The sequence below is a fragment of the Mustela lutreola genome, chromosome 17 (assembly GCF_030435805.1).
Source record: "Mustela lutreola isolate mMusLut2 chromosome 17, mMusLut2.pri, whole genome shotgun sequence".
NCBI classification, from domain to species: domain Eukaryota; kingdom Metazoa; phylum Chordata; class Mammalia; order Carnivora; family Mustelidae; genus Mustela; species Mustela lutreola.
The window spans coordinates 7,721,245-7,745,298 of NC_081306.1; the positions used below are offsets into that span (position 1 = coordinate 7,721,245).

A 24,054-nucleotide genomic window follows, 5' to 3' on the forward strand; every position below is an offset into this window, starting at 1 on the left:
GTATAGATGTATACAATTTACTTTGAAACCTGTCCCCAAAAATAAGATGGCTTATTGGTGGATAGAGGGGTAAACAGGTATATGATAAAACAAGTGAAAACTAAAACAAAACAAAACAAAAACAAAAACAAGTGAAAACTAATGGTAAAATCTAGGCGAGGGTATACAAATGTTTTCTGTATGGTGTTTTCAGTATTTATTTTTAAAACTTTACATAATAATCATAATAAACGAGTGAATAAGTAGGCATCACCACCTCTCTACACAATCTTTCTTCGGCGTAAGTGGCACACTTCATGCGATATAGTCATCTGTCAGATAAACTGCATAGAAGCCCTGGGCCTTTATTTAGATACTAGTACATTCATTCTTTTTTCTTTCTTTTTTAAAAGATTTATTTATTTTCTTTATTTGAGAGAGAGAGCAGAGGCCGGGGTGTGGCACTGAGGGAGGGGGAGAAAGAAATCCAAGCAGACTGCACTGAGCATGGAGCCAGAGCGAGGCTTGGTCTCATAACTCTGAGATCATGACCTGAGCTGCCACCAGGAGTCAGACGCCCAACTGTCTGTGCCACCCAGGTGCCCCTTTTTTTTTTTCTTTTGTCTTTTACACTCATCCTCCACTTTTTCCTTTGTCTTTTACTTGTTCTTTGGTTTAGAAGATTATTTTTTATTGTGCTAAAATCTGCATAACGTAAACATTTACCACTTTAAAGACGCCTGGGTGGCTCAGTCGGTTAAGCAGCTGCCTTTGGCTCAGGTCATGATTCCAGGGGTCTGGGATCAAGCCCCGCATCAGGCTCTCTGCTCAGCAGGGAGCCTGCTTCTCCCTCTCCCACTGCCTGCCGCTCTGCTTACTTGTGCTCTCTCTTTGTCAAATAAATTTTTTTTTTATTTGACAGACAGATCACAAGTAGGCAGAGAGGCAGGCAGAGAGAGACAGGAGGAGAAGGCAGGCTCCCCACTGAGCAGAGAACCTGACGCGGGACTCGATCCCAGGACCCCGAGATCATGACCCACGCCGAAGGCAGAGGCTTTAACCACTGAGCCACCCAGGCGCCCCTGTCAAATAAACTTTTTAAAAAATCTTAAAAAAAAAACCTCTCTGTCAAATAAACAAAATCTTTTTTAAAAAAACCATTTTTAAGTGTACAGTTCAGCGATGTTATACACTGTTGTGCAATTATCACCACCATTTATCTCCAGAAATTGTTTCATCTTCACAGACTAAAAATTCATTTTCAGTGAACACCATCTCCACATTTTCCCCTTCCTCTATCCCCCTGGCAACAACTATTCTACTTTCAGTCTCTATAAATTTGACTACTCTAGTTACCTCGTGTAAGTAGAATCATATAGTAGCTGTTCTTCTTTGACAAGTTTATTTCACGTTGTAATATCTTCAGAGTTCATCCGTGCTGTAACATTCAGAATTTCCTTCCTTCTTAAGGCTGAATAATATTCCATTCTGTGTATATACCACATTTTATTTCTCTGTTCATCTGTCGATGGACACTTGAGTTGCTCTCACCTTTTGGCTATTGTGAATAATGCTGCTATAAACATGGCGTACAAATATTTGTTCAAGTCTCTTGCTTTCATTTCTTTTGGCTCTATGCTCAAAAGTGGAATTTAGGGATCATTAGGTAATTCTGTATTTAAGTTTGTGAGGAATTGCCACAGTGTTTTACATAGTGGTTGTACCATTTTACATTTCCACCAGCAATGCGTAAGAATTCCGATTTCTCCACATTGTCATGTATTGTTTTGTTTTGCTTCTTATTATAGCTATCCTAAGTGTGAAATGCATTCTTGATTTTTTAGAAAAAAATGAATAGATCATATAATAAAAAAGATATATGTTTTTAAAAATACAACCACCATTAACATTTGGATAACGATCCTCAGACATTTCCCATTTAGACATATATGTACCTTTAGATTTATTTTCTCAAACATGAGATTGTTCTGCTCTTGTTTTCATTATTTTCTAGTTTTTGCTATCATTAACAACACTGTGATGAACAGTCTTCTGGTGGCTACCTACTTGCTTAACCCATGATTATTTTCTTAGGATAATTTCTTAGAAATAAAATAGCCAAATCAAGGATCAATAAAATTTTAAGATTTGATTGCTAAATTTCCCCTGTGCCTGAGTGTTACCATTTTTTCAAAATCCTGGGCAATTTGAAATGTGAAAATGCTATTTCATTTTAACTTTTTTCTTTTTGTAAAAAAAAATATATTTTTAAAAGATTTTATTTATTTATTTGACAGAGAGAGAGATCACAAGTAGGCAAAGAGGCAGGCAGAGAGAGAAGGGCGGGAAGCAGACTCCCTGCTGAGCAGAGACCCCAATGCGGGGCTTGATCCCAGCACCCTGAGCTCATGACCTGAGCCGAAGGCAGAGGCTTAACCCACTGAGCCACCCAGGCGCCCCGTAAAAAAAAATACTTCAATAGACTTTAATTTTAGAGCAGTTTTAGGTTTTTAGAAAAAAATGAGCATAAAGTACAGAGTTCCCACATCTCCCTTTCCCAAACCACCCCTCTCTTCCAATTTCCCTGTCATTAATATCTCTCATTAGTGTGGTACACTTGTTAAAACTGGTGAACCAATATTGATAAATTATTATTTAACTAAAGTCCATATTTTACATTTTCGCTCTTTGTGTTGTATACTTTATCATTATCATCTATTCACCATGACAGAAGAGTTTAACATGGCCCTAGAAATCCCTTATCTCCACCTATCATCCCTCCTCCCCCTTAACTCCTGGCAACCACTGATGGATTTCCTCTCTGTATGGTTTCACCCTTTTCAGGATGTGACATAGTTGATATCATAGAGTGTGTAGTCCTTTCAGATTAGCTTAGGCATATGCATTTAAGACCTTTTACCTCTTTGTGTGCCTTGATAGCTTATTTCGCTGAATAATAATCCATTGTATAGCTTTTTATCCATTCATCTATTAAAGGTCATTTTGTCTTATTCCAATTGGGGGAAATTTAAAATGAAGCTGGTATAAACATTCATATAAAGGTTTTTTATGTGGATCTAAGTTTTCACTTCATCTGGTACATACCTAGGAGCATGATTACTGCATCATATGGTGAGCCTGTGTTTAGCTTTGTAAGAAACTGTCAAATATATATACCAAAGTGATGGTGCCATTTCGCATCCTGACCGGCAAAGAATGGGAGTTTCTGTTGTTGTTTATCTACATCTGCCTTAGCATTTAGTGTTACTGGTTTTGGATTTTAGCCATTCTAATAGGTGTGTAGTGGTATCTTGTTTTAACTTGCAATTCCCTAAAGACATACAGTGCTGAGCATCTTTTTTTTAAAATATTTTTTATTTTAACATAATCCCTATACCAAATGTAGGCCTCAAATTTATAATCTTGAGATCAAGAGTTGCACATTCCACTGAGTGAGCCAGCCAGATGCCCCATGGGCATCTTTTCATATTCTTTTTCCCACCTGTATATCTTCTTTGGGGAGTTGTTATTCACATCTTTCAATTTTGCTATAATCACTTTCAAGTTCCAGTAGTAGTGTTTGGTTGATTCTGTTGGGATTTCCTGAATGGATAATCATACCATCAGCAAGCACAGTTTAATTTCTTCCTTCCCAATCTTTTTATTGCCTTTTTAAAAAAAAAAAATCTAATTGCTTAAGAGAGGACTTCCTGTATGATATTAAATAGGAGTGATGAGAGGGGGCATCCTTATCTAGTTCCTGAGTATCTAGTTCCTAACACTAAGTGTTAGCTGTAGGTGTTTGGCTGATATTCTTTATCAGGTTCAGGAAGTTCCCCTCTATTCCTAGTTCACTGAGAGTTTTTGTCATGCATGGGTATTGGCTTTTGTCGAATGTTTTTTTCTGAATCTATTGATATGGTCTTGTGATTTTTCTTCTTTAGCCTATTTCTGTAATGGATTATGTTAATTGATTTTGTGCCTTACATAACTAGAATAAATCCTGCTTGGTTGTAGTATGTATTTTTTTAATGTTATTTATTTATTTGACAGACAGAGATCACAAGTAGGGAGAGAGGCAGGCAGAGAGAGACAGAGAAGCAGGCTCCCTGCCGAGCAGAGAGCCCGACATGGGGCTCCATCCCAGGACCCTGGGATCATTACCCAAGCCGAAGGCAGAGGCTCTAACCCACTGAGCCACCCAGGCGCCCCTAGTGTGTATTTTTTTAAATATATTGTTGGATTTGATTTGCCAGTATTTTGTTAAGGATTTTTGCATCTGTTTTGATGAGAGATACTGTGTATAGTCTTCCTTTCTTTTGGTTTCGGGATCAAGGTTATGCTGACCTCATAAAGTAAATATGCTTTTATTTTCTGGAGAAGATTTTTGGAAATTGGTATAATTTCTTTTTCTTAAATGCTTAGTAGAATTCATCATCTGGGTCTGATGCTTTCTCTTTTGGAAGATTATTAGTTATTGATTCATTTTCTTAAATAGAGACCATTCTATTCAAATTATCTACTTCTACTTATATGAGTTTTGGCACATCATATCTTTTGAAGAATTGTTTTATTTCATCTAAGTTATCAAATTTGTGGTCATAGAGTTGTTCCTAATATGCCTTTTTTTTCTTCGTAATGTCCCTGGTGTCAGTCCTGTTGGTTCCTCTTTTGTTTCTGATATTAGTAATTTGTGTCTTCTCTCTTTTTTCCTTGGTTGGCCTGGCTGGAAGTTTGTCAATTTTGTTAATCTTTTCAAAGAAACAGCTTTTGGTTTTGTTTATTTTTATCTGTTGATCTTCTGTTTTCATTTTCCTCTATTTCTGCTCTAATTTTTATTATTTATTTTCTTCTACTTATTTTGATTCAATTTGTTCTTCATTTTCTAGTTTCCTAAGACGGAAGCTTAGATTATTGATTTTAGAGCTTTCTTCTTTCCTGACATATGCATTCAATGCATATGTCAATGTCAATGCAATGTCAATGCAATTTCTCTTTAAGCACATCTTTCACTGCATCCCACAGATGTTGGAAAGTTGTGTTTTCATTTTCATTTATTTCAAATATATAAAAATTTCTCCTGAGACTTTTCTTTGATTCATGTATTATTGAGAAGTTTGTTGTTTAATCTTAAAATATTTGAGGATCTTCCAGCTATCTTTTTGTTACCGATTCCTAGTTGGTTTTTTTTTTTTTAAGATTTTATTTATTTATTTATTTATTTGACACAGAGAGAGAGAGATCACAAGTAGGCAGAGAGGGAGGGGGGGAGAGCAGGCTCCCCCCAAGCAGAGAGCCCAGTGCGGGGCTCGATCCCAGGACCCTGAGATCATGACCTGAGCCAAAGGCAAGAGGCTTAACCCACTGAGCCACCCAGGGGCCCCTGATTCCTAGTTTAATTGCATTGTGTCTGAAAGTATATACTGCATGATTTTTTTTCTTTAAGATTTTATTTATTTGAGAGAGAGAGGGTGTGAGAGAGTGATTTCACAAACAGAGGAAGGGGTAGAGGGAGAAGCAGACTCCCCACTTAGCAGGAAGCTGAATGCGGGACTCGATTCCAGGACCCTGGGCTCATGACCTGAGCCAAAGGTAGAGGCTTAACCAACTAAACCACCCAGGCATCCTACTGCATGATTTCTACTCTTTAAATTGTTTAAAGTATGTTTTATGGCCCAGAATGTGGTCTCTCTTAGAGACTGTTCCATATGAGCTTGAGAAAAATGTATTCTGCTGTTGTTGAAATAATCTATAAATGTCAATGAAGTCCAGTTGATGGTGATGGTGCTCTTCAGTTTAACTATACCCTCATTCATTTTCTGCCTGCCATCTGTCAATTACAGATAGAGGAGGATTGAAGTCTCTAACTGTAATATTCAATTTTTCTATTAATTTTTGCCATCCTATCATTTTGCCTTATGTATTTTGGTGTTCTGTTCACATTTGTACTATGCAAATAGTCTCTAATTTTAATTTCTTCTCTTTTTGATTATAAGTGAGATTGAATTTTATATATATAGCAGCTGTTTGTTTTTCCTATGTTCTGATCAGTTTGTGTTCTTTTTTTTTAATGCTCTGTTGTAGGGTTTTGTTTTGTTTTTTTAACAGACTTTAAGTGTAGGTTTCCTTTTGTTTGTTTTCCCTGGATTGTGATGAGTCCTTTCTGTCATTGTCATCGAGGGAAAGCTTTATTGTCTGGCTTCCATATATGCAATCTCTTTTCTTATTTATGTGTTTTTGTCTTTTTAAGATAGATTTTTTTTTTCATTTTTAGTGTCACCCACAACTTCAGTTATGCTTTCACTGCCTTGAATGATTTTAGTACTGCTGTTGTTTTCTCTTGTTTCCCTGTTATCTTTTCTTAGTGTAACAAAAGCAAGTCACGTTGTCAGGGCTTGAATCCTGCCTCCAATACTTACTAGTCAGCCTTAAGGAAGTTACCTGTCCCCTCTCAATTTCCTCAATTATAAAATGGGAACAATAATAATAGTATGCAGTCATGGTGTCCTTGTGCAAATTAAGTGAGTTCATAGGACGCCAGGATGGCTCCATTGGTTAGGCATCTGACTCTTGTTTTTGACTCAGTCATGATCTTGGGGTTGAGCTTGAACCCCACATTGGGCTCCACACTCAGTGTGGAATCTGTTTGAGATCCTCTCCCTCTGTCCTTCCCCCATTCATGCTCACTTTCTCTCTCAAATAAATGAATAAAATAAACTTTAAATGAGTTAACACATGTAAATACATTTAGAATAAAAGCATGACATATAGAAAGTTAAATATTAGCGATTTCTGCTGCTGTCTTTTCATCACCATTCTCATCTCTATTAGCTCATCCATCTTCCTTTTTTAAATCTCATCTTGCATTTTTTCTTAGCCTCCTTGTAGCTTTTTTTTTTTTCTTTTGGCTGTTTAATTTTTTTAAATGGTGTCTTTTTGTACTCTATTTAGGACTCCAGTTTCCTGAAATTTGGTTTTGAGTCTTACATTAAGCAAGGTGCAGAGGTATACTCTTCAGATATAATCTCCATATTATATTCCTTTACATTGCAGCATTTTTTTCACAGTTATTTTATACGTTCCTCATCCTTCCAGATCAATCTGTTCGTGCTTTGTGTCCATAAAGATGATGCACGAAGTAAACTTGACCCCATTCTTGGCCCTCTTTATGACAACATCTTTCCTTTCCTTCTGCAGCTAGGGGGCTGGTGATGTGTCCAGTTCCCACTCAGTTTCTAGGTAACTTTGCCCTGTATTATCTGTCTATTGTTATGGCCTTGCTTCTCACTCCACATCCTACTCAACTGCTATAAGAAAAACAGTAATTTCCACTTGTACTACAAATTGGCTTCTTCATATACCTTCTTTTGCAGCAACTACTTTACTTAAAATTAAGCAAGTTTGGTTCTGAAAAGGCCATTCATAAGACTATAGTGACACCTTGCAAGTGATCAGTGCAAATTTTCCACAGAAAGTTAAGCTTCATTCTTCAACATGGTAAACATACATCTTTCTTCTAGCTTTCCAAATTCTCCCTGCTTTTGGACATGATTAGGGTAAATAATATTCATATAGCACTTTTGTTTTTTAGAGAAATTTATTCATTTATTTTAGGGAGAAAGGGAGAGAGAGCATGTGTGCGCACAGGGGTGGGGTATGGAGAGGGAGAGAGAGTCTTTTTTTTTTTTTTTAAAGATTTTATTTATTTATTTATTTGACAGAGAGAAATCACAAGTAGATGGAGAGGCAGGCAGAGAGCGACAGAGGGAAGCAGGCTCCCCGCTGAGCAAAGAGCCTGATGCGGGACTCGATCCCAGCACCCTGAGATCATGACCTGAGCCGAAGGCAGCGGCTTAACCCACTGAGCCACCCAGGCGCCCAGAGAGAGAGTCTTAAGCAAACTCCCTTCTGAGCACGGAAACCAACACAGGGCTCCACTTCATGACTCTGAGCCAAAACCAAGAGTCAGATGCTTAACCAACTGCACAACCCAGGTGCCCACTTATAACACTTTTAAAATAACCCCAGATGCTGTAAACTCTGCTCTAGAGTAAGAACAATCGAATGGCCAACATCCAATGTCCACGCATGATCAACCAATGCCATCTGTTGGAGGCAGCCTTTTCTATTTGTTTCATCTGTGAACATTCTAGAAAAGGGAAGTTCCTCGACAGAGGGCCATCTGTGACTCTTTACTCTGGAAGGCCATATCTCACTGAATCTAAGGTGCTCTGCCTGACTCCTCCTCACTCATTATGGACTGGGAACCTGCTGCCCCTCACCGCTAGAGAAAGATGGCCTGGTGAGGAGAAAATGAGACAGTCCTCCCAGATTAATACCTGGCAGTGCAACAGTTTTCTGTGTGGCTTGTAACCTGACTCTGGCGTCTCAGTGGCCTCCGTTGCCTTTTCTCATGCAATATTTTGGGGTAAGATTTCCCATTCCAGCTGTAAACTCTGCTTGGATTTTTTTTTTCAGGTTTTTTTTTCCCCCAATGACATCATTCCACTTCTTTCTCTTGTGCCTTAATAAGTATTTTAGTTTGAAATTTCAAAGCTCCTAGCCAGAACCCATTTGAATCAAAAGACATGTTTCAAGTACTAAGTATGCCTTTTCTATATATAACAACTTTATGGAGGTATAATTTACATACCATAAAATTATCCCGTGTAAGTGTACAAATCAGTGGTTTTTTAGTAAATTTGCATAGTTGTGCAACTGTCACCATAATCCAATTTCAGAACATTTTCATCACCCTGGTAAGATCCTTCAGGCCCATTTTCAATTCATCCTTGTTCCCATTTTTAGCCTCAGGCAACCACTCACCTGCTCTCTGTATATTTGCTTTTTTCAGATATTTCATATGTATGAAATCGTGGAGTAAGAGACCTCTTATGTCTGACTCTGAGTATACTTTCTTTATTACCACCTTAAAAAGCTTAGAATGCCTTTTTAGCTTTCCTCAAGGACATGGGTTAAAATTCTCCTGATTAGAGCTCCAGGGAGGCCTCCCCTGACCTTACAGGACATTGCATTCTAGATTTTTCATGCTCTGGAGTTGTGGGATAAGTGGACTTCTGAGACAAATGCTGGTGGAACTACATGGGGGAGCATATATGAAGGAAAGCAAACAGGCCTTTGAGGAGTCTCTCAAGGTTGGGTTCACGTAATCTGACATGGATCCTTGTTTGTCAACCCAGAGATTTATTTGTCCAAAAAAGTGCTAACTGTCCCTTTTTTCGTCCATTCACTGTGTGCCCTTTGAAAACTTACTTCAGAGGCGCCCGGGTGGCTCAGTGGGTGAAAGCTTCTGCCTTCAGCTCTGGTCATGATCCCAGGGTCCTGGGATCGAGCTCCTCTGCTTAGCAGGGAGCCTCTTTCCTCCTCTCTCTCTACCTGACTCTCTGCCTACTTGTGATCTCTGTCAAATAAATAAATAAAATCTTTAAAAAAAAAAAAAAGAAAGAAAGAAAGAAAGAGAACTTACTTCATTGTTGAAAATTTACCTTGTTCTCTCAAGTGCCACAGAGGAGCACAGAGTGAAGTAGGGCATGGTCAGAGGGAATAGAATTAGCTGGATTTCTACTATTACTACTCTTCTCTCCTTTCTGCCCTCATAGCTGCACCAGAGTTTGGGTTAAAAATCACAGTGCAGAGTGAACCAGAGACCTAGAGCTAAACCGTCTTCAGTGCCTATCTGTGCTCATCTACGCTGCGTGTTTGACATATGTATCTCATTACCTTCTACAGTGATTTTCTGAGCTTGACATGAAATCAGGCCCATATTATAGGTATACAAATGGTAACCTTAGCCAAGGTCACATAGCCAGTAAATCTAATTTTACTCAGTTGAACTTTTTCTGTTTGGCCTTAATGTTCCTGTATCAAGCCATAAACTAGCTCTAGCTAAATCCTATCAGCTAAAGAAGGGAGACAAATACTTTTCTGATTCATGCTTTTAGAGTCTCCTTTTTTAATTCTAAAAAAAAAAAAAATCAATTCCATTAAGTAAAAATGACCAAAAAGTATCTTTGTCCATATTACCCTGTCACAAGTGTTTCAGTTTTCAAAGATTTTCTCTGTCTTGCCCACCTGATTTCAGCTCTCTAGTTACCATAATGGCATATTTTTATTCTATTTTCATCTGTCATTCTTTTGTTTTTAAGATTGTCTTTGTTTGAGAGAGAGGGAGAGACCACTAGTCAAGGGAAGGGGTGCGCAGAGGGAGAAGCAGACTCCCCTCTGAGCAGGGAGCCCAAAGTGGGGCTCCATCTCAGGACCCTGAGATCATGACCTGAACTGAAGGCAGATGCTTAACTGACTGACTGAGCCACCCAGGTGCCCTGATCTGTCATTGTTTCTTAAATGCATTTTTTATGTTAATACTTAGTTTTTGCAAAATAATCCATTCATCTCATAAGACATAATTTTGACTGGTCTCCTAATGTGAGACATGTAAATTATTTCCAAATTTTTTGCTATCACAGATGGTGCTGCATACTCATGTATAGAGATTATTTTCATTGTGAATTATTTTCTTATGATAAATTCCCAGAAGTGGGATTTCTGACTTAGACTACAGAACATTTTTGTAGCTCTGTAAGCATAATGCCAGATTGCTTTCTAAAAGTGTTATGCCAGATTAACTTCTAGGTAAAGCTGCAGAGTGATGTAGGATAACAGAGCTCTCTCCTTTAATACCTAATGAAATAAACAAAATCAACAACAACATAATTACGCTCCCTCTCTCTCTAAAAAAAAAAAAAAAAAAGAAATCTTACCATTTGCAACAGCTGCAACAGCTAGGGAAAATGATTGATTCTATAAACATCCTGATTCTCTAAACATTGAAAAGTAGTGGACAAGAAGAGAAACATAAGATCTGGTATGCTGCATTTCCCAGCCCAGAACCCACCACACCACACTGTTCTAAGAGCCATGTTGGGAGGAATGGTGGTGAGTTGACAAAATCCTGAGAGTTCCCACTGGTCATGACCACTGTGGAGAGAAGTGGATTACAGTGGAGCCTGTTGATGCAAACAATGTCAAAGAGAAACCCTTGGACATGAAGCCCCTGCTTCATAGGGAAGTGCCATTGGGAATTGCAAATCAATAACACAGTGAAATACCACTTCACAGCCAGGCTGAGAATAATAAAAAAACATGGAAAACAACAAGTGTTGGTGAGAACATGGGAAAATTGGAACCCTCACATATGTAAGGGAAATGTAGATAGTACAGCAGTGTTGGAAAGCAATATTTGGTAATTCCTCAAAACTTAAACAGAGCTACTGTATGACCCAGCAGTTCCACTCCTAGGTATATGCCCAAGAAAAACAAAAACATTTGTCCACACAGAAAGTTGTACATGAATGTTCATAGCAGCATTATTCATAATGGCCAAAAAGCACAATCCAAATTTCCATCAACAGTTGAATAAATGAATAAAATAGAGTATATCCATATAATGGAATATTCTTTAACAATAAAAAGAAGTGAAGTAATAATAATAGATGCTAAAACATTTTAAGAATGAACTTTAAAAATGTCATTATGGGGGTGCCTGGGTGGCTCAGTGGGTTAAGCCGCTGCCTTCGGCTCAGGTCGTGATCTCGGGGTCCTGGGATTGAGTCCCGCATCGGGTTCTCTGCTCCGCGGGGAGCCTGCTTCCTCCTCTCTCTCTCTCTGCCTGCCTCTCTGCCTACTTGTGATCTCTCTGTGTCAATGAATAAATAAAATTTTAAAAAAAAAATGTCATTATGAGGGATGCCTGGGTGGCTCAGTTGGTTAAGTGTCTGACTCTTGATCTGAGCTCAGGTCTTGCTCTCAGGGTTGTGAGTTCAAGTCTCATATTGGGTTCCACACTGGGAATGGAGTCTACTCTTTAAAAAAAAAAAAAAAAAAAAAAAAGCAGGTTTGACATTGAGAAATATTGGGGCTTTGTGTTTGCTGAGTCCCCTAATATTGGTCACACAGATACTTTCAACACTACTTCCTGAAATAAGTGAATGTGTTAATCAATTAGAAAAATTAAGTAAAAAAATTTTAAAAACATATAGATAGGTAGATTGATTGATATATTGAACATGGAGTAAAAGAAGGTAGTCACAAAATAACATATATTATATTATTTCATTTACATGAAATTTCCAGAATAGACAAATCTTTGGAGACTATAGATCAGTGGTTGCCTAGTGCTGGAATTGGAGGGTGAGATGAGGGACAACAGCTAAAAGATATTGGGTATCTTTTCTATATAATGAAATGACTTAAAATTGGTTATAGTAATGGCTGCACAACTATGCATGTTAGTACATCACATATACATATATTTTTTAGTAAATCATTGATATGAGTGATTTTTATCTCAATAAAACTGTCTTTTCAAAGTTTATAGATGAGGTGATAAAACAGAATTAGAGGAAAAGAGGGATTAAAAACCAAAGAAACAGGTGCACCTGAGTGGCTGAGTCAGTTAAGGGTCCAACTCTTGATTTCAACTCAGGTCATAATTTCAGGGTCATGAGATCGTGTGGAGCCTACTTGGGGTTCTCTCTGTTCCTTTCCCTCTGTCCCTCCCTCTCACTACTCCCCACCAGGTTACACACACTCCCTCTCTTTCTAAAAAAAAAAAAAAGAAAGAAATCTTACCATTTGCAATGATGTGGATAGAACTAGAGGGTATTATATCAAGTAAAATAAGTCAAGCAGAGAAAGACAATTATATGATTTCACTCATGTGGAATTTAAGAAACAAAACAGCAGATCAGGGAGGGAAGAAAAAAGACAAAATCAGAGAGGGAGACAAACCATAAGAAACTTTTTTTTTGAGGATTTTATCTATTTATTTGACAGAGAGAGATCACAAATAGGCAGAGAGACAGGCAGAGGCAGGCAGAGAGAGAGGGGGAAGCAGTCTCCCAGCTGAGCAGAGATCCCGATGCGGGATTTGATCCCAGCACCCTGGCATCATGACCTGAGCCTAAGGCAGAGGCTTTAACCCACTGAACCACCCAGGCACCCCAAGAAACTCTTAAGTAGAGGAAATAAACAGGGTTCCTGAAGGGGGTGGGAGGTGGAGAGATGGGGTAACTGAGTGACGACATTAAGGAGGGCATGTGATGTAATGAGTAGTGGATGTTATATACAACTGAGGAATCACTGAACTCTACCTCTGAGACTGTTAATACACTATATGCTAATTGAATTTAAATAAATTTAAAATAAAGAAAAACCAAAGGAATAAATTGACAATGAAACAATACCATTAATGATCTAATAAATACATTAAGAATAGCAAGGAATAAAGTATAGACATCTCATAAATGACTTAGAGGGAAGGATTGAGAGTACTACACTTACTATACAAGAAAATTCAAATACATTAAAGTGATTATCAATAATATGATTGATATGGAGGCCAAACAATGCTAACCCAGTAAATAGTATAGACACTATATACCAAAAAAAAAGAGAGAAATTGTTCCTAAAATGAACATCTGCTTTAACAAATTATGAGCATGCCATGTTTCGAGAAAAACTGATACAGATAATTGACCAAAAGACATAGGCTGAATAAATGATTGGGCTTACAGATAAAAGAGATTGCATCACACATGTAGGTAAGGAAACAAAGTCAGTTAAGGGGGAGGATCTGATGGATCTCACACGTCCACACAGCAACTTCGTGCACAGGGAAACGTAAGGGAACAGTCGGACGTTAGAGGAAAAGAAAATGTGAAATGAGAATTCACTCTCAGCCAAGTCACTGTTCAAAAACAAAATCAGCCGACCGATATTACCGAACTTGCAAGAACTTAGAGAATGAAGCCCCTATCAGGCCCTTCTTGGGGAAAAAAAAAAAAAGAAAGAAAGAAAAGAAATCAGCCAACTAACCAATCAGTCAAAATAAAGAACTGTTGAATGGTCTGTGGTAGAAGCCATAAATTTCTGCATTGACTCTATTGAAATATAGACCTCAGAATAAGGAATGGGAGAATTATGGTTCTCCTCCACAACAAAAGGCACCAGAGGAGGGGAGATGGAAGGGTGAGTTAATCACCTCATAGCTTACAACCGAATCAATGAAATTGATCTAATGTTGAGTCACTTGAATTTACAAATGAAATGTAATGTCAGGATTTGCTTCAAAATACTCCAGACAAAGAAGAAAGAAAAGGAAAGAGAGAGGAAGGGAGGTAAATGAATATGGTGGTGGTTGGTGGTGGGAACGTGGATGAGACAAGAATAGCAAAATGCTATTATTGAAGCCAGGTAATGGGTACAGGGCACTTTATTATACGATTCTCCTCACTTTCGTGTCTTTAATGTGAATTTTTTGCATGATAAGTTAAAATACAATCAGGGTTGGACTAAATGATTTTTTAAAAGCATAATAACTTTAATCCCATTATACTTAAAATTATTCTTTAATTAAGAAGCATCATGTGGCTCCTGGTCGGCTCAGTTAGCAGAGCATGCAACTCTCAATCGTAGGGTCAGGAGTTCAAGCCGCATGCTGGGTGTGGAGATTTTTTTTTTTCTGAGAGAGAGAAAGAGCACGCACACATGCACACACAAGTTGGGGGAGGGACAGAGGGAGAGCCAGAAACCTAAGCATTTTCCATCCTCAACACCGAGCCTGACATGGGGCTTAATCTCAAATCCCTGAGATCATGACCTGAGCCAAAATCAAGAGTCAGACACCTAACCCACTGAGCCATCCAGGGGCCCCCAAAGATTATTTTTCTTAAAAAAAAAAAAAAAAAAGTTTGTTACTGCCTGTTGGTGATGTTTAAAATTTGAATAAAGATTTTTTTAAGTGTCTTGCTAAGAGAATAGATCTTAAAAGTTCTCATCACAAGAAAAAAAAATTTGTAAGTGTATATGGAGACGAATGTTAGCAAGACTTATTGTGGTGATCATTTCACAGAATATACAAATATCGAATCATTATGTTGTACATCTGAAACTATTATATGTCAATCATACCTCAATTTTTTTTTCAAAGAGCATCTTTTAGGAACTAATATCTCTTATAGTAAATCATGATTTATCTGAAGTTCAGTAAGTCCTTCAGTTTTACTTCAGTTTTTATTCTCCTTTTCTTCTGCTAGAGTTAAATGTAATAAAATTTAACATCTTTATTTTTTAATAGTTTAATATATATATCATATACAATAATTTTGATATGTGATATGTAAGTATATAATATATGTGATCCTATCCTTACCAAATCCTTACTTCCATCTGTCCTTCCGTGTTCAATGTGTTTGTATGCTTAAAAAGAAAGCCAGAGAGGTGCCTGGGTGGCTCAGTGGGTTAAGCCTCTGCCTTCGGCTCAGGTCATGATCCCGGGGTCCTGGGATCAAGCCCTTGCAGAGAGCCTGCTTCCTTCTCTCTCTCTTTGCCTGCCTCTCTGCTAATTTATGATCTCTCTCTTTCTCTCTGTCAAATAAATAAATAAAATCTTTAAATTAAAAAAAAAAGAAAGAAAGAAAGCCAGAAGGATTGCCATCAAAAGTTATTTTGGGGGGGGGGGGTACCTGGGCGGCTCAGTGGGTTAAGCCTCTGCCTTCGGTTCAGGTCATCATCTCAGGGTCCTGGGATCGAGCCCCTCATCGGGCTCTCTGCTCAGCTGGGAGCCTGCTTCCCCCTCTCTCTCTGCCTGCCTCTCTGCCTACTTATGATCCCTCTCTTTCTGTCAAATAAATAAAAATCTTCTTAAAAAAAAGTTATTGGTTGGGGCACCTGGGTGGCTCAGTGGGTTAAAGCCTCTGCCTTCAGCTCAGGTCATGATCTCAGGATCCTGGGATCAAGCCCCACATCAGGCTCTCCGTTCAGCGGGGAGCCTGCTTCCTCCTCTCTCTCTGCCTGCTTCTCTGCCTACTTGTGATCTCTATTAAATAAATAAATAAAATCTTTAAAAAAAAAAAAAGTTATTGGTTTATTGCCTATCATGTTTTATACAATTAAGTTACTACTCTTTAAAAGCTATTTTTCCAGTTTATACAGTTATCATTAATGTGTCATCACAGCTCTGTCAGTATTGGTAGTTTCACATCTGCTGAGGTGGCAAAATACCTGAAGTATGAAATGTAAACCCTTGGCGAGCTAATGACCTGTTCTGTGTCTTTTAATCCAGGAAGCATCTATGATTTTTATTTCCTCAAGCAAGGTAGTGGACATTGGTACACATGGACAGACTATATCACCAAAGAGGAGGAACGTATCCCAGCTAATGCAAAGGTAAAAAAAAAAAAAAAAAAAAAAAATGTGGAGGGAGATTTGCCATGGAGCTTTGGTTTCTAAAATTGCCTGAATTTTCTCTTAGGTGGAGTAATTGATGTCAGTTCTCTATTAGCATTTATAAGAACTTCCTTTTTTAAATTTTTATTTATTTATTGGACAGACAGAGATCACAAGTAGGCAGAGAGGCAGGCAGAGAGAGAGGAGGAAGCAGGCTCCCTGCGGAGTAGAGAGCCCGATGCAGGGCTCAATCCCAGGACCCTGAGATCATGACAGGGTCATGAGCTGAAGGCAGAGCTTTAACCCACTGAGCCACCCAGGCGCCCCTATAAGAACTTTCTTTAGAAAAAGTTTCAAACTTGAGCTGGATCAGCCTTCAAAAGCATGGACTTTAGAATTAGAGGGCCTCAGATTCCTTACTCAACCTTCACACTCTCTGCCTCAGTTTACTCAATGACACAGTAGCAGAAAAAATACTTGAAGAAGGGTGTTTGCGAGAATTGATGTCATTCTACATGAACACATGGCATGCATTATGTGCTGGATCCGTGTTGGCTGCTGTTCTGATGATGAGCATTGCCGTGGGGTTAGCAGCCAATGCCAGGTAGTCATTGGTCTTATCTCTCAGACATCTCAGCCAAAAAAAAAGATCATTTTCTTCAAAATTCCCAAAGAAGGTTTCCTTGATGAGAATTCTTAGAGAAACAGGTCTGATTAATGGGTTTTCTGGTTAACAGATGAGTCAGCTACAACTCCTGCTCGTTTCCCTGTGGAAAATTTGCCTTTGTTAGTAGTATCTCGTGGACGTACTTTTCTTTTTCTGGAGGTGGTTGGAGACCATTCAGGCCCCAAATGGAGTGGCGGAGAGTGAATGGAAAAGTGGGGACATTGACAATCAAGTCAGGCAGGTGGCAGGACCACAGCTGCTCCTGAAGATGGTGTGATAAGCAGAGCTGGATGTGTGCTGAATCCAGGACCCACTCTGGGGGCTGAGTGTTGTGCAGAAACCCCAAGCACACAGGTCCAAAACTTTAATTCTCCTTAAAGAGCTTTGTCACCTGAACTCCAGAGGTCTGAAACCGTGCTGAATTCATGCAAATAAGAGAGTTCAATGCAGAGAAGATTTTAAGATCTTCTGAAAATTTTCCCCTTGTCAAACAAGTGTTCTTGTCCCTGAAACCCAATTTGCTTTAAACTCCATCTTGTTAGCAAAATAAGCGTCTTGTGCCTGATCCTACACTCAGAACCCCTTACCAGCTACATGGCTTTGGACAAGTGAGCCAAAAATTCTCCAGCCTCATAGGATTCCTGGTTAAAACTGCCGAGAATAGTATAGGGAAAACCTTCATAGCTCAACACCTATTCTCTTCATCAATACATCAATTCCTGCTCTGCCTGTTCCTTTTCCTTTGAGCAAATTACTTGTCAAAAGAAGCCCAGGTTTTTTCTACCAGTATACACAAAGTTGCCATGTTGCATAAACTCAGTTGGCACCATTGACATTATGATCTAGCTTTGCTTTAGGGGCATCACTTACATAAACCACAGTGTGAATGATGCTTTCTGGACTTGTGCAAACAGTGGCTCCATGCTGGCGCCTTCCAGCCTAGACATATAAAGGAGATGTCAGCATATGATAGACATCTTCCATTCCCTTCCTCTGTTTCCATGGAGGAACCAAATGTCGCCAAATGGTTGATGACAGGGTTCAGGTTCAGAGAAGCCACATTAAGGTAAGGTATTCCACTCAAAGTAATAGGGATTCCAGGAGCCCAAGACCAAGCCCTTAGATTCTATCTGGGGTCTGAATAACAGGAAAAGTGTCGTAATCCCCATATTGGAAAACAAGTTTAAATGGGGATGGCTCCTAGAACCAAGCATCTGAGTGTTGGAAAAAGCAGATCAGGAATAAGTACAGGGAGTAGGGGCTGAGGATCACACCCCACCCTCCCAAGCCAGGAAGTAGGATGACATGAGAAGTGGACCTTGCCTGGGGCGAGGCAGACAAGTTGATTCAGAGCAATGATCTCGGGGGGCAATAGCTTTAGACTGATCCCTAGAGAGGGGCGCCTGGGTGGCTCAGTGGGTTAAGCTGCTGCCTTCGGCTCAGGTCATGATCTCGGGGTCCCGGGATCGAGTCCCGCATTGGGCTCTCTGCTCAGCAGGGAGCCTGCTTCCTCCTCTCTCTCTTTCTGCCTCTCTGCCTACTTGTGATCTCTGTCTGTCAAATAAATAAATAAAATCTTAAAAAAAAATTTTTTTTTAAAAATTAGACTGGTCCTTAATGAAATTGGTATCTATGCTATGGTAGTTTGGTGGTTAAGAATATAGACTTTGGGGGCACCTGGGTGTCTCAGGGGGTTAAAGCCTCTGCCTTCGGCTAATGTCATGATCCCAGAGTCCTGGGATTGAGCCCATCATCAGGCTCTCTGCTCAGCGGGAAGCCTGCTTCCTCCTCTCTCTGCCTGCCTCTCTGCCTACTTGTGATCTCTGTCTGTCAAATAAATAAATAAAATCTTAAAAATATATATATAGACTTTGAAATCAAACAAGCTGGAATTCCAGTTCCTGCTTTTCCACTTACTTGCTATATTACTTGTGCAAATTGCAGAAGAACTATAGACCTCAGTTTCCTCATCTAAAAAAACAGAGCCAATATTGCCCATCTTGACATGCATGGTCTCATTTAATCCTCAAAACAGCTCAGTGACCTGGGTGCCATTATTATCCTGTATCACAGATGAAGAAACTGAAGCCCCTGGAGAGGTTAAATACTCACTCAAAATCGTAAGGGATGGAGCTGAATGCCAAAACCCAGCCTCCCTAGGCCAGTAACAAGACTGTCCCATGTCTTTGTGGTACAGGTCTCAGAACTCATCATCTCCACAATGGAGACAGCCAGACAGTCCTTCTTCTTGAAAACCTACGTGGACCATGAAATTCCAGTGCTGTTCGTGGGGCCCACAGGCACTGGCAAATCAGCCATTACCAACAATTTCCTTCTCCACCTTCCCAAGAGCACCTACCTGCCCAACTTCATCAATTTTTCTGCCCGAACCTCAGCCAATCAGACTCAGGATATCATCATGTCCAAGCTGGATCGGCGGCGGAAAGGCCTGTTTGGGCCTCCCCTAGGGAAGAAAGCGGTGGTATTTGTAGGTAAGGCATTAGCCTGAATATGAACATAACCAGATTCTTCTATGCTGCAGCAAACCAGAATCTCCTACCATACAGTCCTTCTACTCTAAGGGACAATGTATTTCTTCTTAATGTAATTTAGTATTCCTCCCCTCTCCTTTTCTTCTCCATATTTCTTCCTTCCTTTCTTCCTCCCACACTTTACCCCTCCCACTTCCCTCCCTTTCTCTCATCTTTAATTTTGTCTTTCCATTCTTTCATTACCCTGTATTTTTTGATCAAGTACTATATATCGCATTTTCAGTAAGTAAGACCTAGTCCAGGTCTTTTTGCCTCAGTTAGGCTCCCAGTTTCTCCTGAGGTGACAATGAGCCTTTGGATCAGAAGGTTACCTTGCAGTGAGAATTAATTCCAGAAGCGTGTTTACCCTCTTGCATCTCCAAAAACAACACTCACTTGGTGATAAACCCCTTATTCCATTTTGTGTCAGATAAAGGTTACCAGTAAGTGAAGAAACTTAATAACGGATAAATAATTATTTGTGAAATAAGCACATTGAGTTTCCCCAGGATTTTACCTGTTTACAAAGTACTTCCTCATTTATTTCCTTTGAGCCTAACATCCCTGTAAGGTTATTAACCATCATTACCATTTTACCAATCAGCTAATTGAGACCCCAGAAGGTTAAATTCTCTGTCAAACACCTAGAAAATTCTGGAGCCATGACCCAAACCCAGTTTTTTTTTTAATGACAAACACAACATATTTTCCACTGTTTTACTGCTAACTCAGAGGTTTGTCTTTTAGTAAAAATAATGCCCTACTATTCTGAGTTATCTCATGTCCTTTCCTTAAAATTCATGTATTTATAGTGCATTATCTGTATTTATATCCTTGTCCACTAACATTAGCTTCTTAAAGGCTGAGATCCAATTTTATTTTGTTTCCTCTTTCTTTTCTTCCGTTTTCCCTTTCCTCCAAACTGTTCCCTTTCTATATCTATGGTATTTTCAGAAATAATTTAAGTTTTGCATCCAAATAGATCTAGGTTCAAATTCACTTTCTAACCCTAGGCATGTTATGATTTAACTTCCATGACCCTTAGCTCCTCACCTCTAACGTAAAGGTAATACTACCTTCCTTATAAAGTCATTATTTGGATTAGATGAGATAATATGTATAAAACTCCTGAAATTTTATCTGACACAAACTTGGCATTCAGTCAGTGTTCATTAGAGAAAAATCAAGAGAGCTTTCATCTATTAGTGTCTTCTATGTGCAGTGACCTGTTCACAATATGCTATTGGGGGGAATCAAACTCTGCCATTGAGAAAGTCACTATCCTTGCCATTCTCATTTTGCTCCTCAAAAACTCTAGCTCAAAACCTTTCTCCTATTGGGGTTCAATTTTTACTTGGTGATCAAATTATATACCCTGTTGGCTGGGATTATGACTGTCTTCCTCACTATCATATCCCCCCAAAATTAACAAAATGTTTAGCACATAGTATAGAATCAATATACTGTGATCGATGGAATGATAAAAATAATTAAATACCTGTTTGTTGATGCCAATCCATGTATCCTTAAAGTCACAGTGGGCAGAGATCTCAATGAGGCAGGAGAATGTAGAACCTAGGAAATCCTCTTCTCATATGGTCAGAATGTCCACTGGCTGAGCTCTGACTAGGGTGGGAATGGGGCAAGTAGGCACAGACTCTCCCAGGAGGGAATAGTTATCTATTGCCTCCTATGAGAACAAGGGATCCCAAAGACTTAAAATATGTGGCCATGCCTTCTTTCCCTAGATGACCTCAACATGCCAGCCAAAGAGGTGTACGGGGCCCAGCCCCCCATTGAGCTCTTGAGACAATGGATCGACCATGGTTACTGGTTTGACAAGAAAGACACAAGCAGGCTGGACATCGTGGATGTGCTGCTTGTGACAGCCATGGGGCCCCCTGGGGGTGGAAGGAACGACATCACTGGTACGTGAGAGAGAAAGTTGTTTCCTCTTTATCATCCAGCAGAGCCAGACCACCTTCATGGATGGAGGGTTGGTACAGGGCACTCTGTCCTGATGGAAGGTGGAGAAAAGTATATTTGGGCTGTAGCTGAAAGGGTTTAGGCTAGCTCCATGGAGCGGAATTTGAAGACTTCATGTTGAAAGTTGTGTGAAATGGACTTGAAAAGAGAATGTGAGAATATTTCCCTAAGCCCTGGAGGAACTCTCCATATGAAAAGGAAAGTTCAGTGGGGTGATGGATTCACGGGTTGTGTTTTTTTTTTACAGTTCTTCAGATTGCCAAAGATAGAACAACTTACCCAAAGTGGCCTAATCAAAATAATACTAATACTAATAATAATACTAATAATAATACAAATAAGAGTTCCTCCTATCATCTAACAGTTAGGAATGCATTTGCTTCAGGTGCAACTGGATTCTTGTAGGATCTGTATTTTAATTCTGAGATACATCCTTGCTTAAGAACATTAATACTGGGGTGCCTGGGTGGCTCAGTCATTGGGCATCTTTGACCTCACTCTCCCCTCTTACATTTAGCTTTCTTACCTATAAAATTTTTCATAAGGAAAATGAACAGGATAATCTTATTTGGTACATTGTGTACCAAAGAATAGCGACTCAAAAATGATCACTACCAAGACATGTACTCGTAAAATTGCTGGACTTTAAAGGAAAGGAAAAAGTCTTTTGGGCATCTAGGCACAAAAGACTACATGACTTTTAAGAGAAATAAAATTAGATCATCTTAAAACTGTTCAACCACAATGCTTTATGCCAGAAGGAAATGAAATGAGAATCAAGGATTTTATAGCCAGGAAAGCTGACTTTCAGATATAAAAGGAAAACTGTTATCAGAATGCAAGAAGTCAGATTTATGTCTACAAACCTTTTCTTGGGAACATACTAGAAAATGGGTTTCACATGATCAAAATTACTGTAAAGAAATAAGTTTTATGTGCAACTAATGGATCATTGAACACTACAACAAAAACTTATGAAGTACTATATGTTGGCTAACTGAACATAATGAAAAAAAGTTTTAAGAATAAAGTATTTCACTATGCAGCCCATCAAAAAAAACAAAATCTTGCCATTTGCAATGACGTAGTTGGAACTAGAGGGTATTATGCTGAGTGAAACAAGTCAGAGAAAGACAATTACATGATCTCTCTGATATGAGGAATTTGAGAGGCAGGGTGGAGGGTTGTGGGGGGTTGGGAGGGAAAAAATGAAACAAGATGGGATCGGGAGGAAGACAAACCATAAGAGACTCTTAATCTCATGAAATAAACTGAGGGTTGCTGGGGAGTGTGGGGGTAGGGATAGGGTGGCTGGGTTATAGACATTGGGGAGGGTACATGCTATAGTGAGTATTATGAAACGTGTAAGCCCAATGATGCACAGACCTGTATCCCTGGGGCAAATAATGCATTATATGTTAATTAAAAAATAAAGTATTTCAATATTCAAAATTTATTTAAAAAAAAAAGAAATAGAACAACTGGTAGTAAACATTAAATATATGGTTATTTGCTGAACTAAGACTACCTGGGAGAGATTACAATATGTAAAGGCTATGAGACCCAGTCTTGTAGATACAGAACAGTTGAAAATGGAGGGGAGATTAGGATAGCAAGTATACAAAGTTTTAAATTGTTTTCAGTTCTCATAATTGGTAGTGGTACCATATTCTTATTCTAAGATCTTTGTGTAAAGTAGGATTATACAAACAAATTATTGTGAAATTTTCTATTTCCACTGGCCCTTGTGTCCTTGAGAACAGGGAGTCTCAGTATGGAAGAAAGGAGATCAAGATGTAATATAAATGAAATTAAGAGAAAGCCCCGTGTTCAGAAATATCAGTAGTAACTCATGAGGTACTAGGTCTGGGAAATAATAAACAACTCATTAACACTGAACATGCCCAGCACCTAGATTGTTTTGAAATCCAATTTCCTACTAAAAGGAACCACGGCTTCTTAAGAAATGTCTGATTGCGTCTCTAGGACAGAAAATATACAAAATGAGCTTGTAACTTCTTGATATACCAGATAATGAGAAAGCTTTTAAAGGTTTAACAGTCATGTCAACAGGACTCAGTTGGCATCATAAGGAGGCCCTCACTGGCCAAAGATGGGAAAATTTGAGCTTCAACAATGATTGCAATTTTAATGGATTGGAATTTATCAAAATATACTTAAATCCATTAGTCTATTATAACAATGATAGTTGTTCATTTTCAGAGGATGGTAAGGAACCCATTTATTATCTTGAAAACTGATAAATAAATGGAAAGAGTCAAATATTTATCCGGATTTTCTTATACGAAATGTACTATGGTATAAGCAAATCCTAGAGGATTGAACTATAAAATATTACAACTAATATATGAAAAGAGATGGTAGAGTCAGAATATCACCATTTTACACTAATGAGTGAATTAGTGGATCTAGCCATTGAGCATCCATAGCTACCAACATCACAAAAGGAGAGATATCATTATGTCTCTAATGAAAGAATATACTATCATCTACCATCTGGCCCTAGATGGAATCTTAATCTGATCAAATCCCTAGATCCAGCTGCATATTACTATGAAATGCATATGAGGACAAAGGAAAAGAATTAACTGTACCTTGAGTATGCAAGGAACAAAATCCTAA

The 24,054-nt window shown here is 38.8% G+C and overlaps 1 protein-coding gene across 1 annotated transcript in view; it reads left to right on the forward strand.

Moving 5' to 3' along the window:
* The window catches only part of DNAH3 (dynein axonemal heavy chain 3), a 176,080-nt gene that overhangs the window by 108,629 nt on the left and 43,397 nt on the right, over positions 1–24,054 (forward strand). The window contains exons 43-45 of the mRNA XM_059154472.1: positions 16,124–16,227; positions 19,092–19,386; positions 21,174–21,353. Of these exons, the coding sequence (XP_059010455.1) occupies positions 16,124–16,227; positions 19,092–19,386; positions 21,174–21,353 (579 nt within the window). The remainder of the gene's footprint in view (positions 1–16,123; positions 16,228–19,091; positions 19,387–21,173; positions 21,354–24,054) is intronic.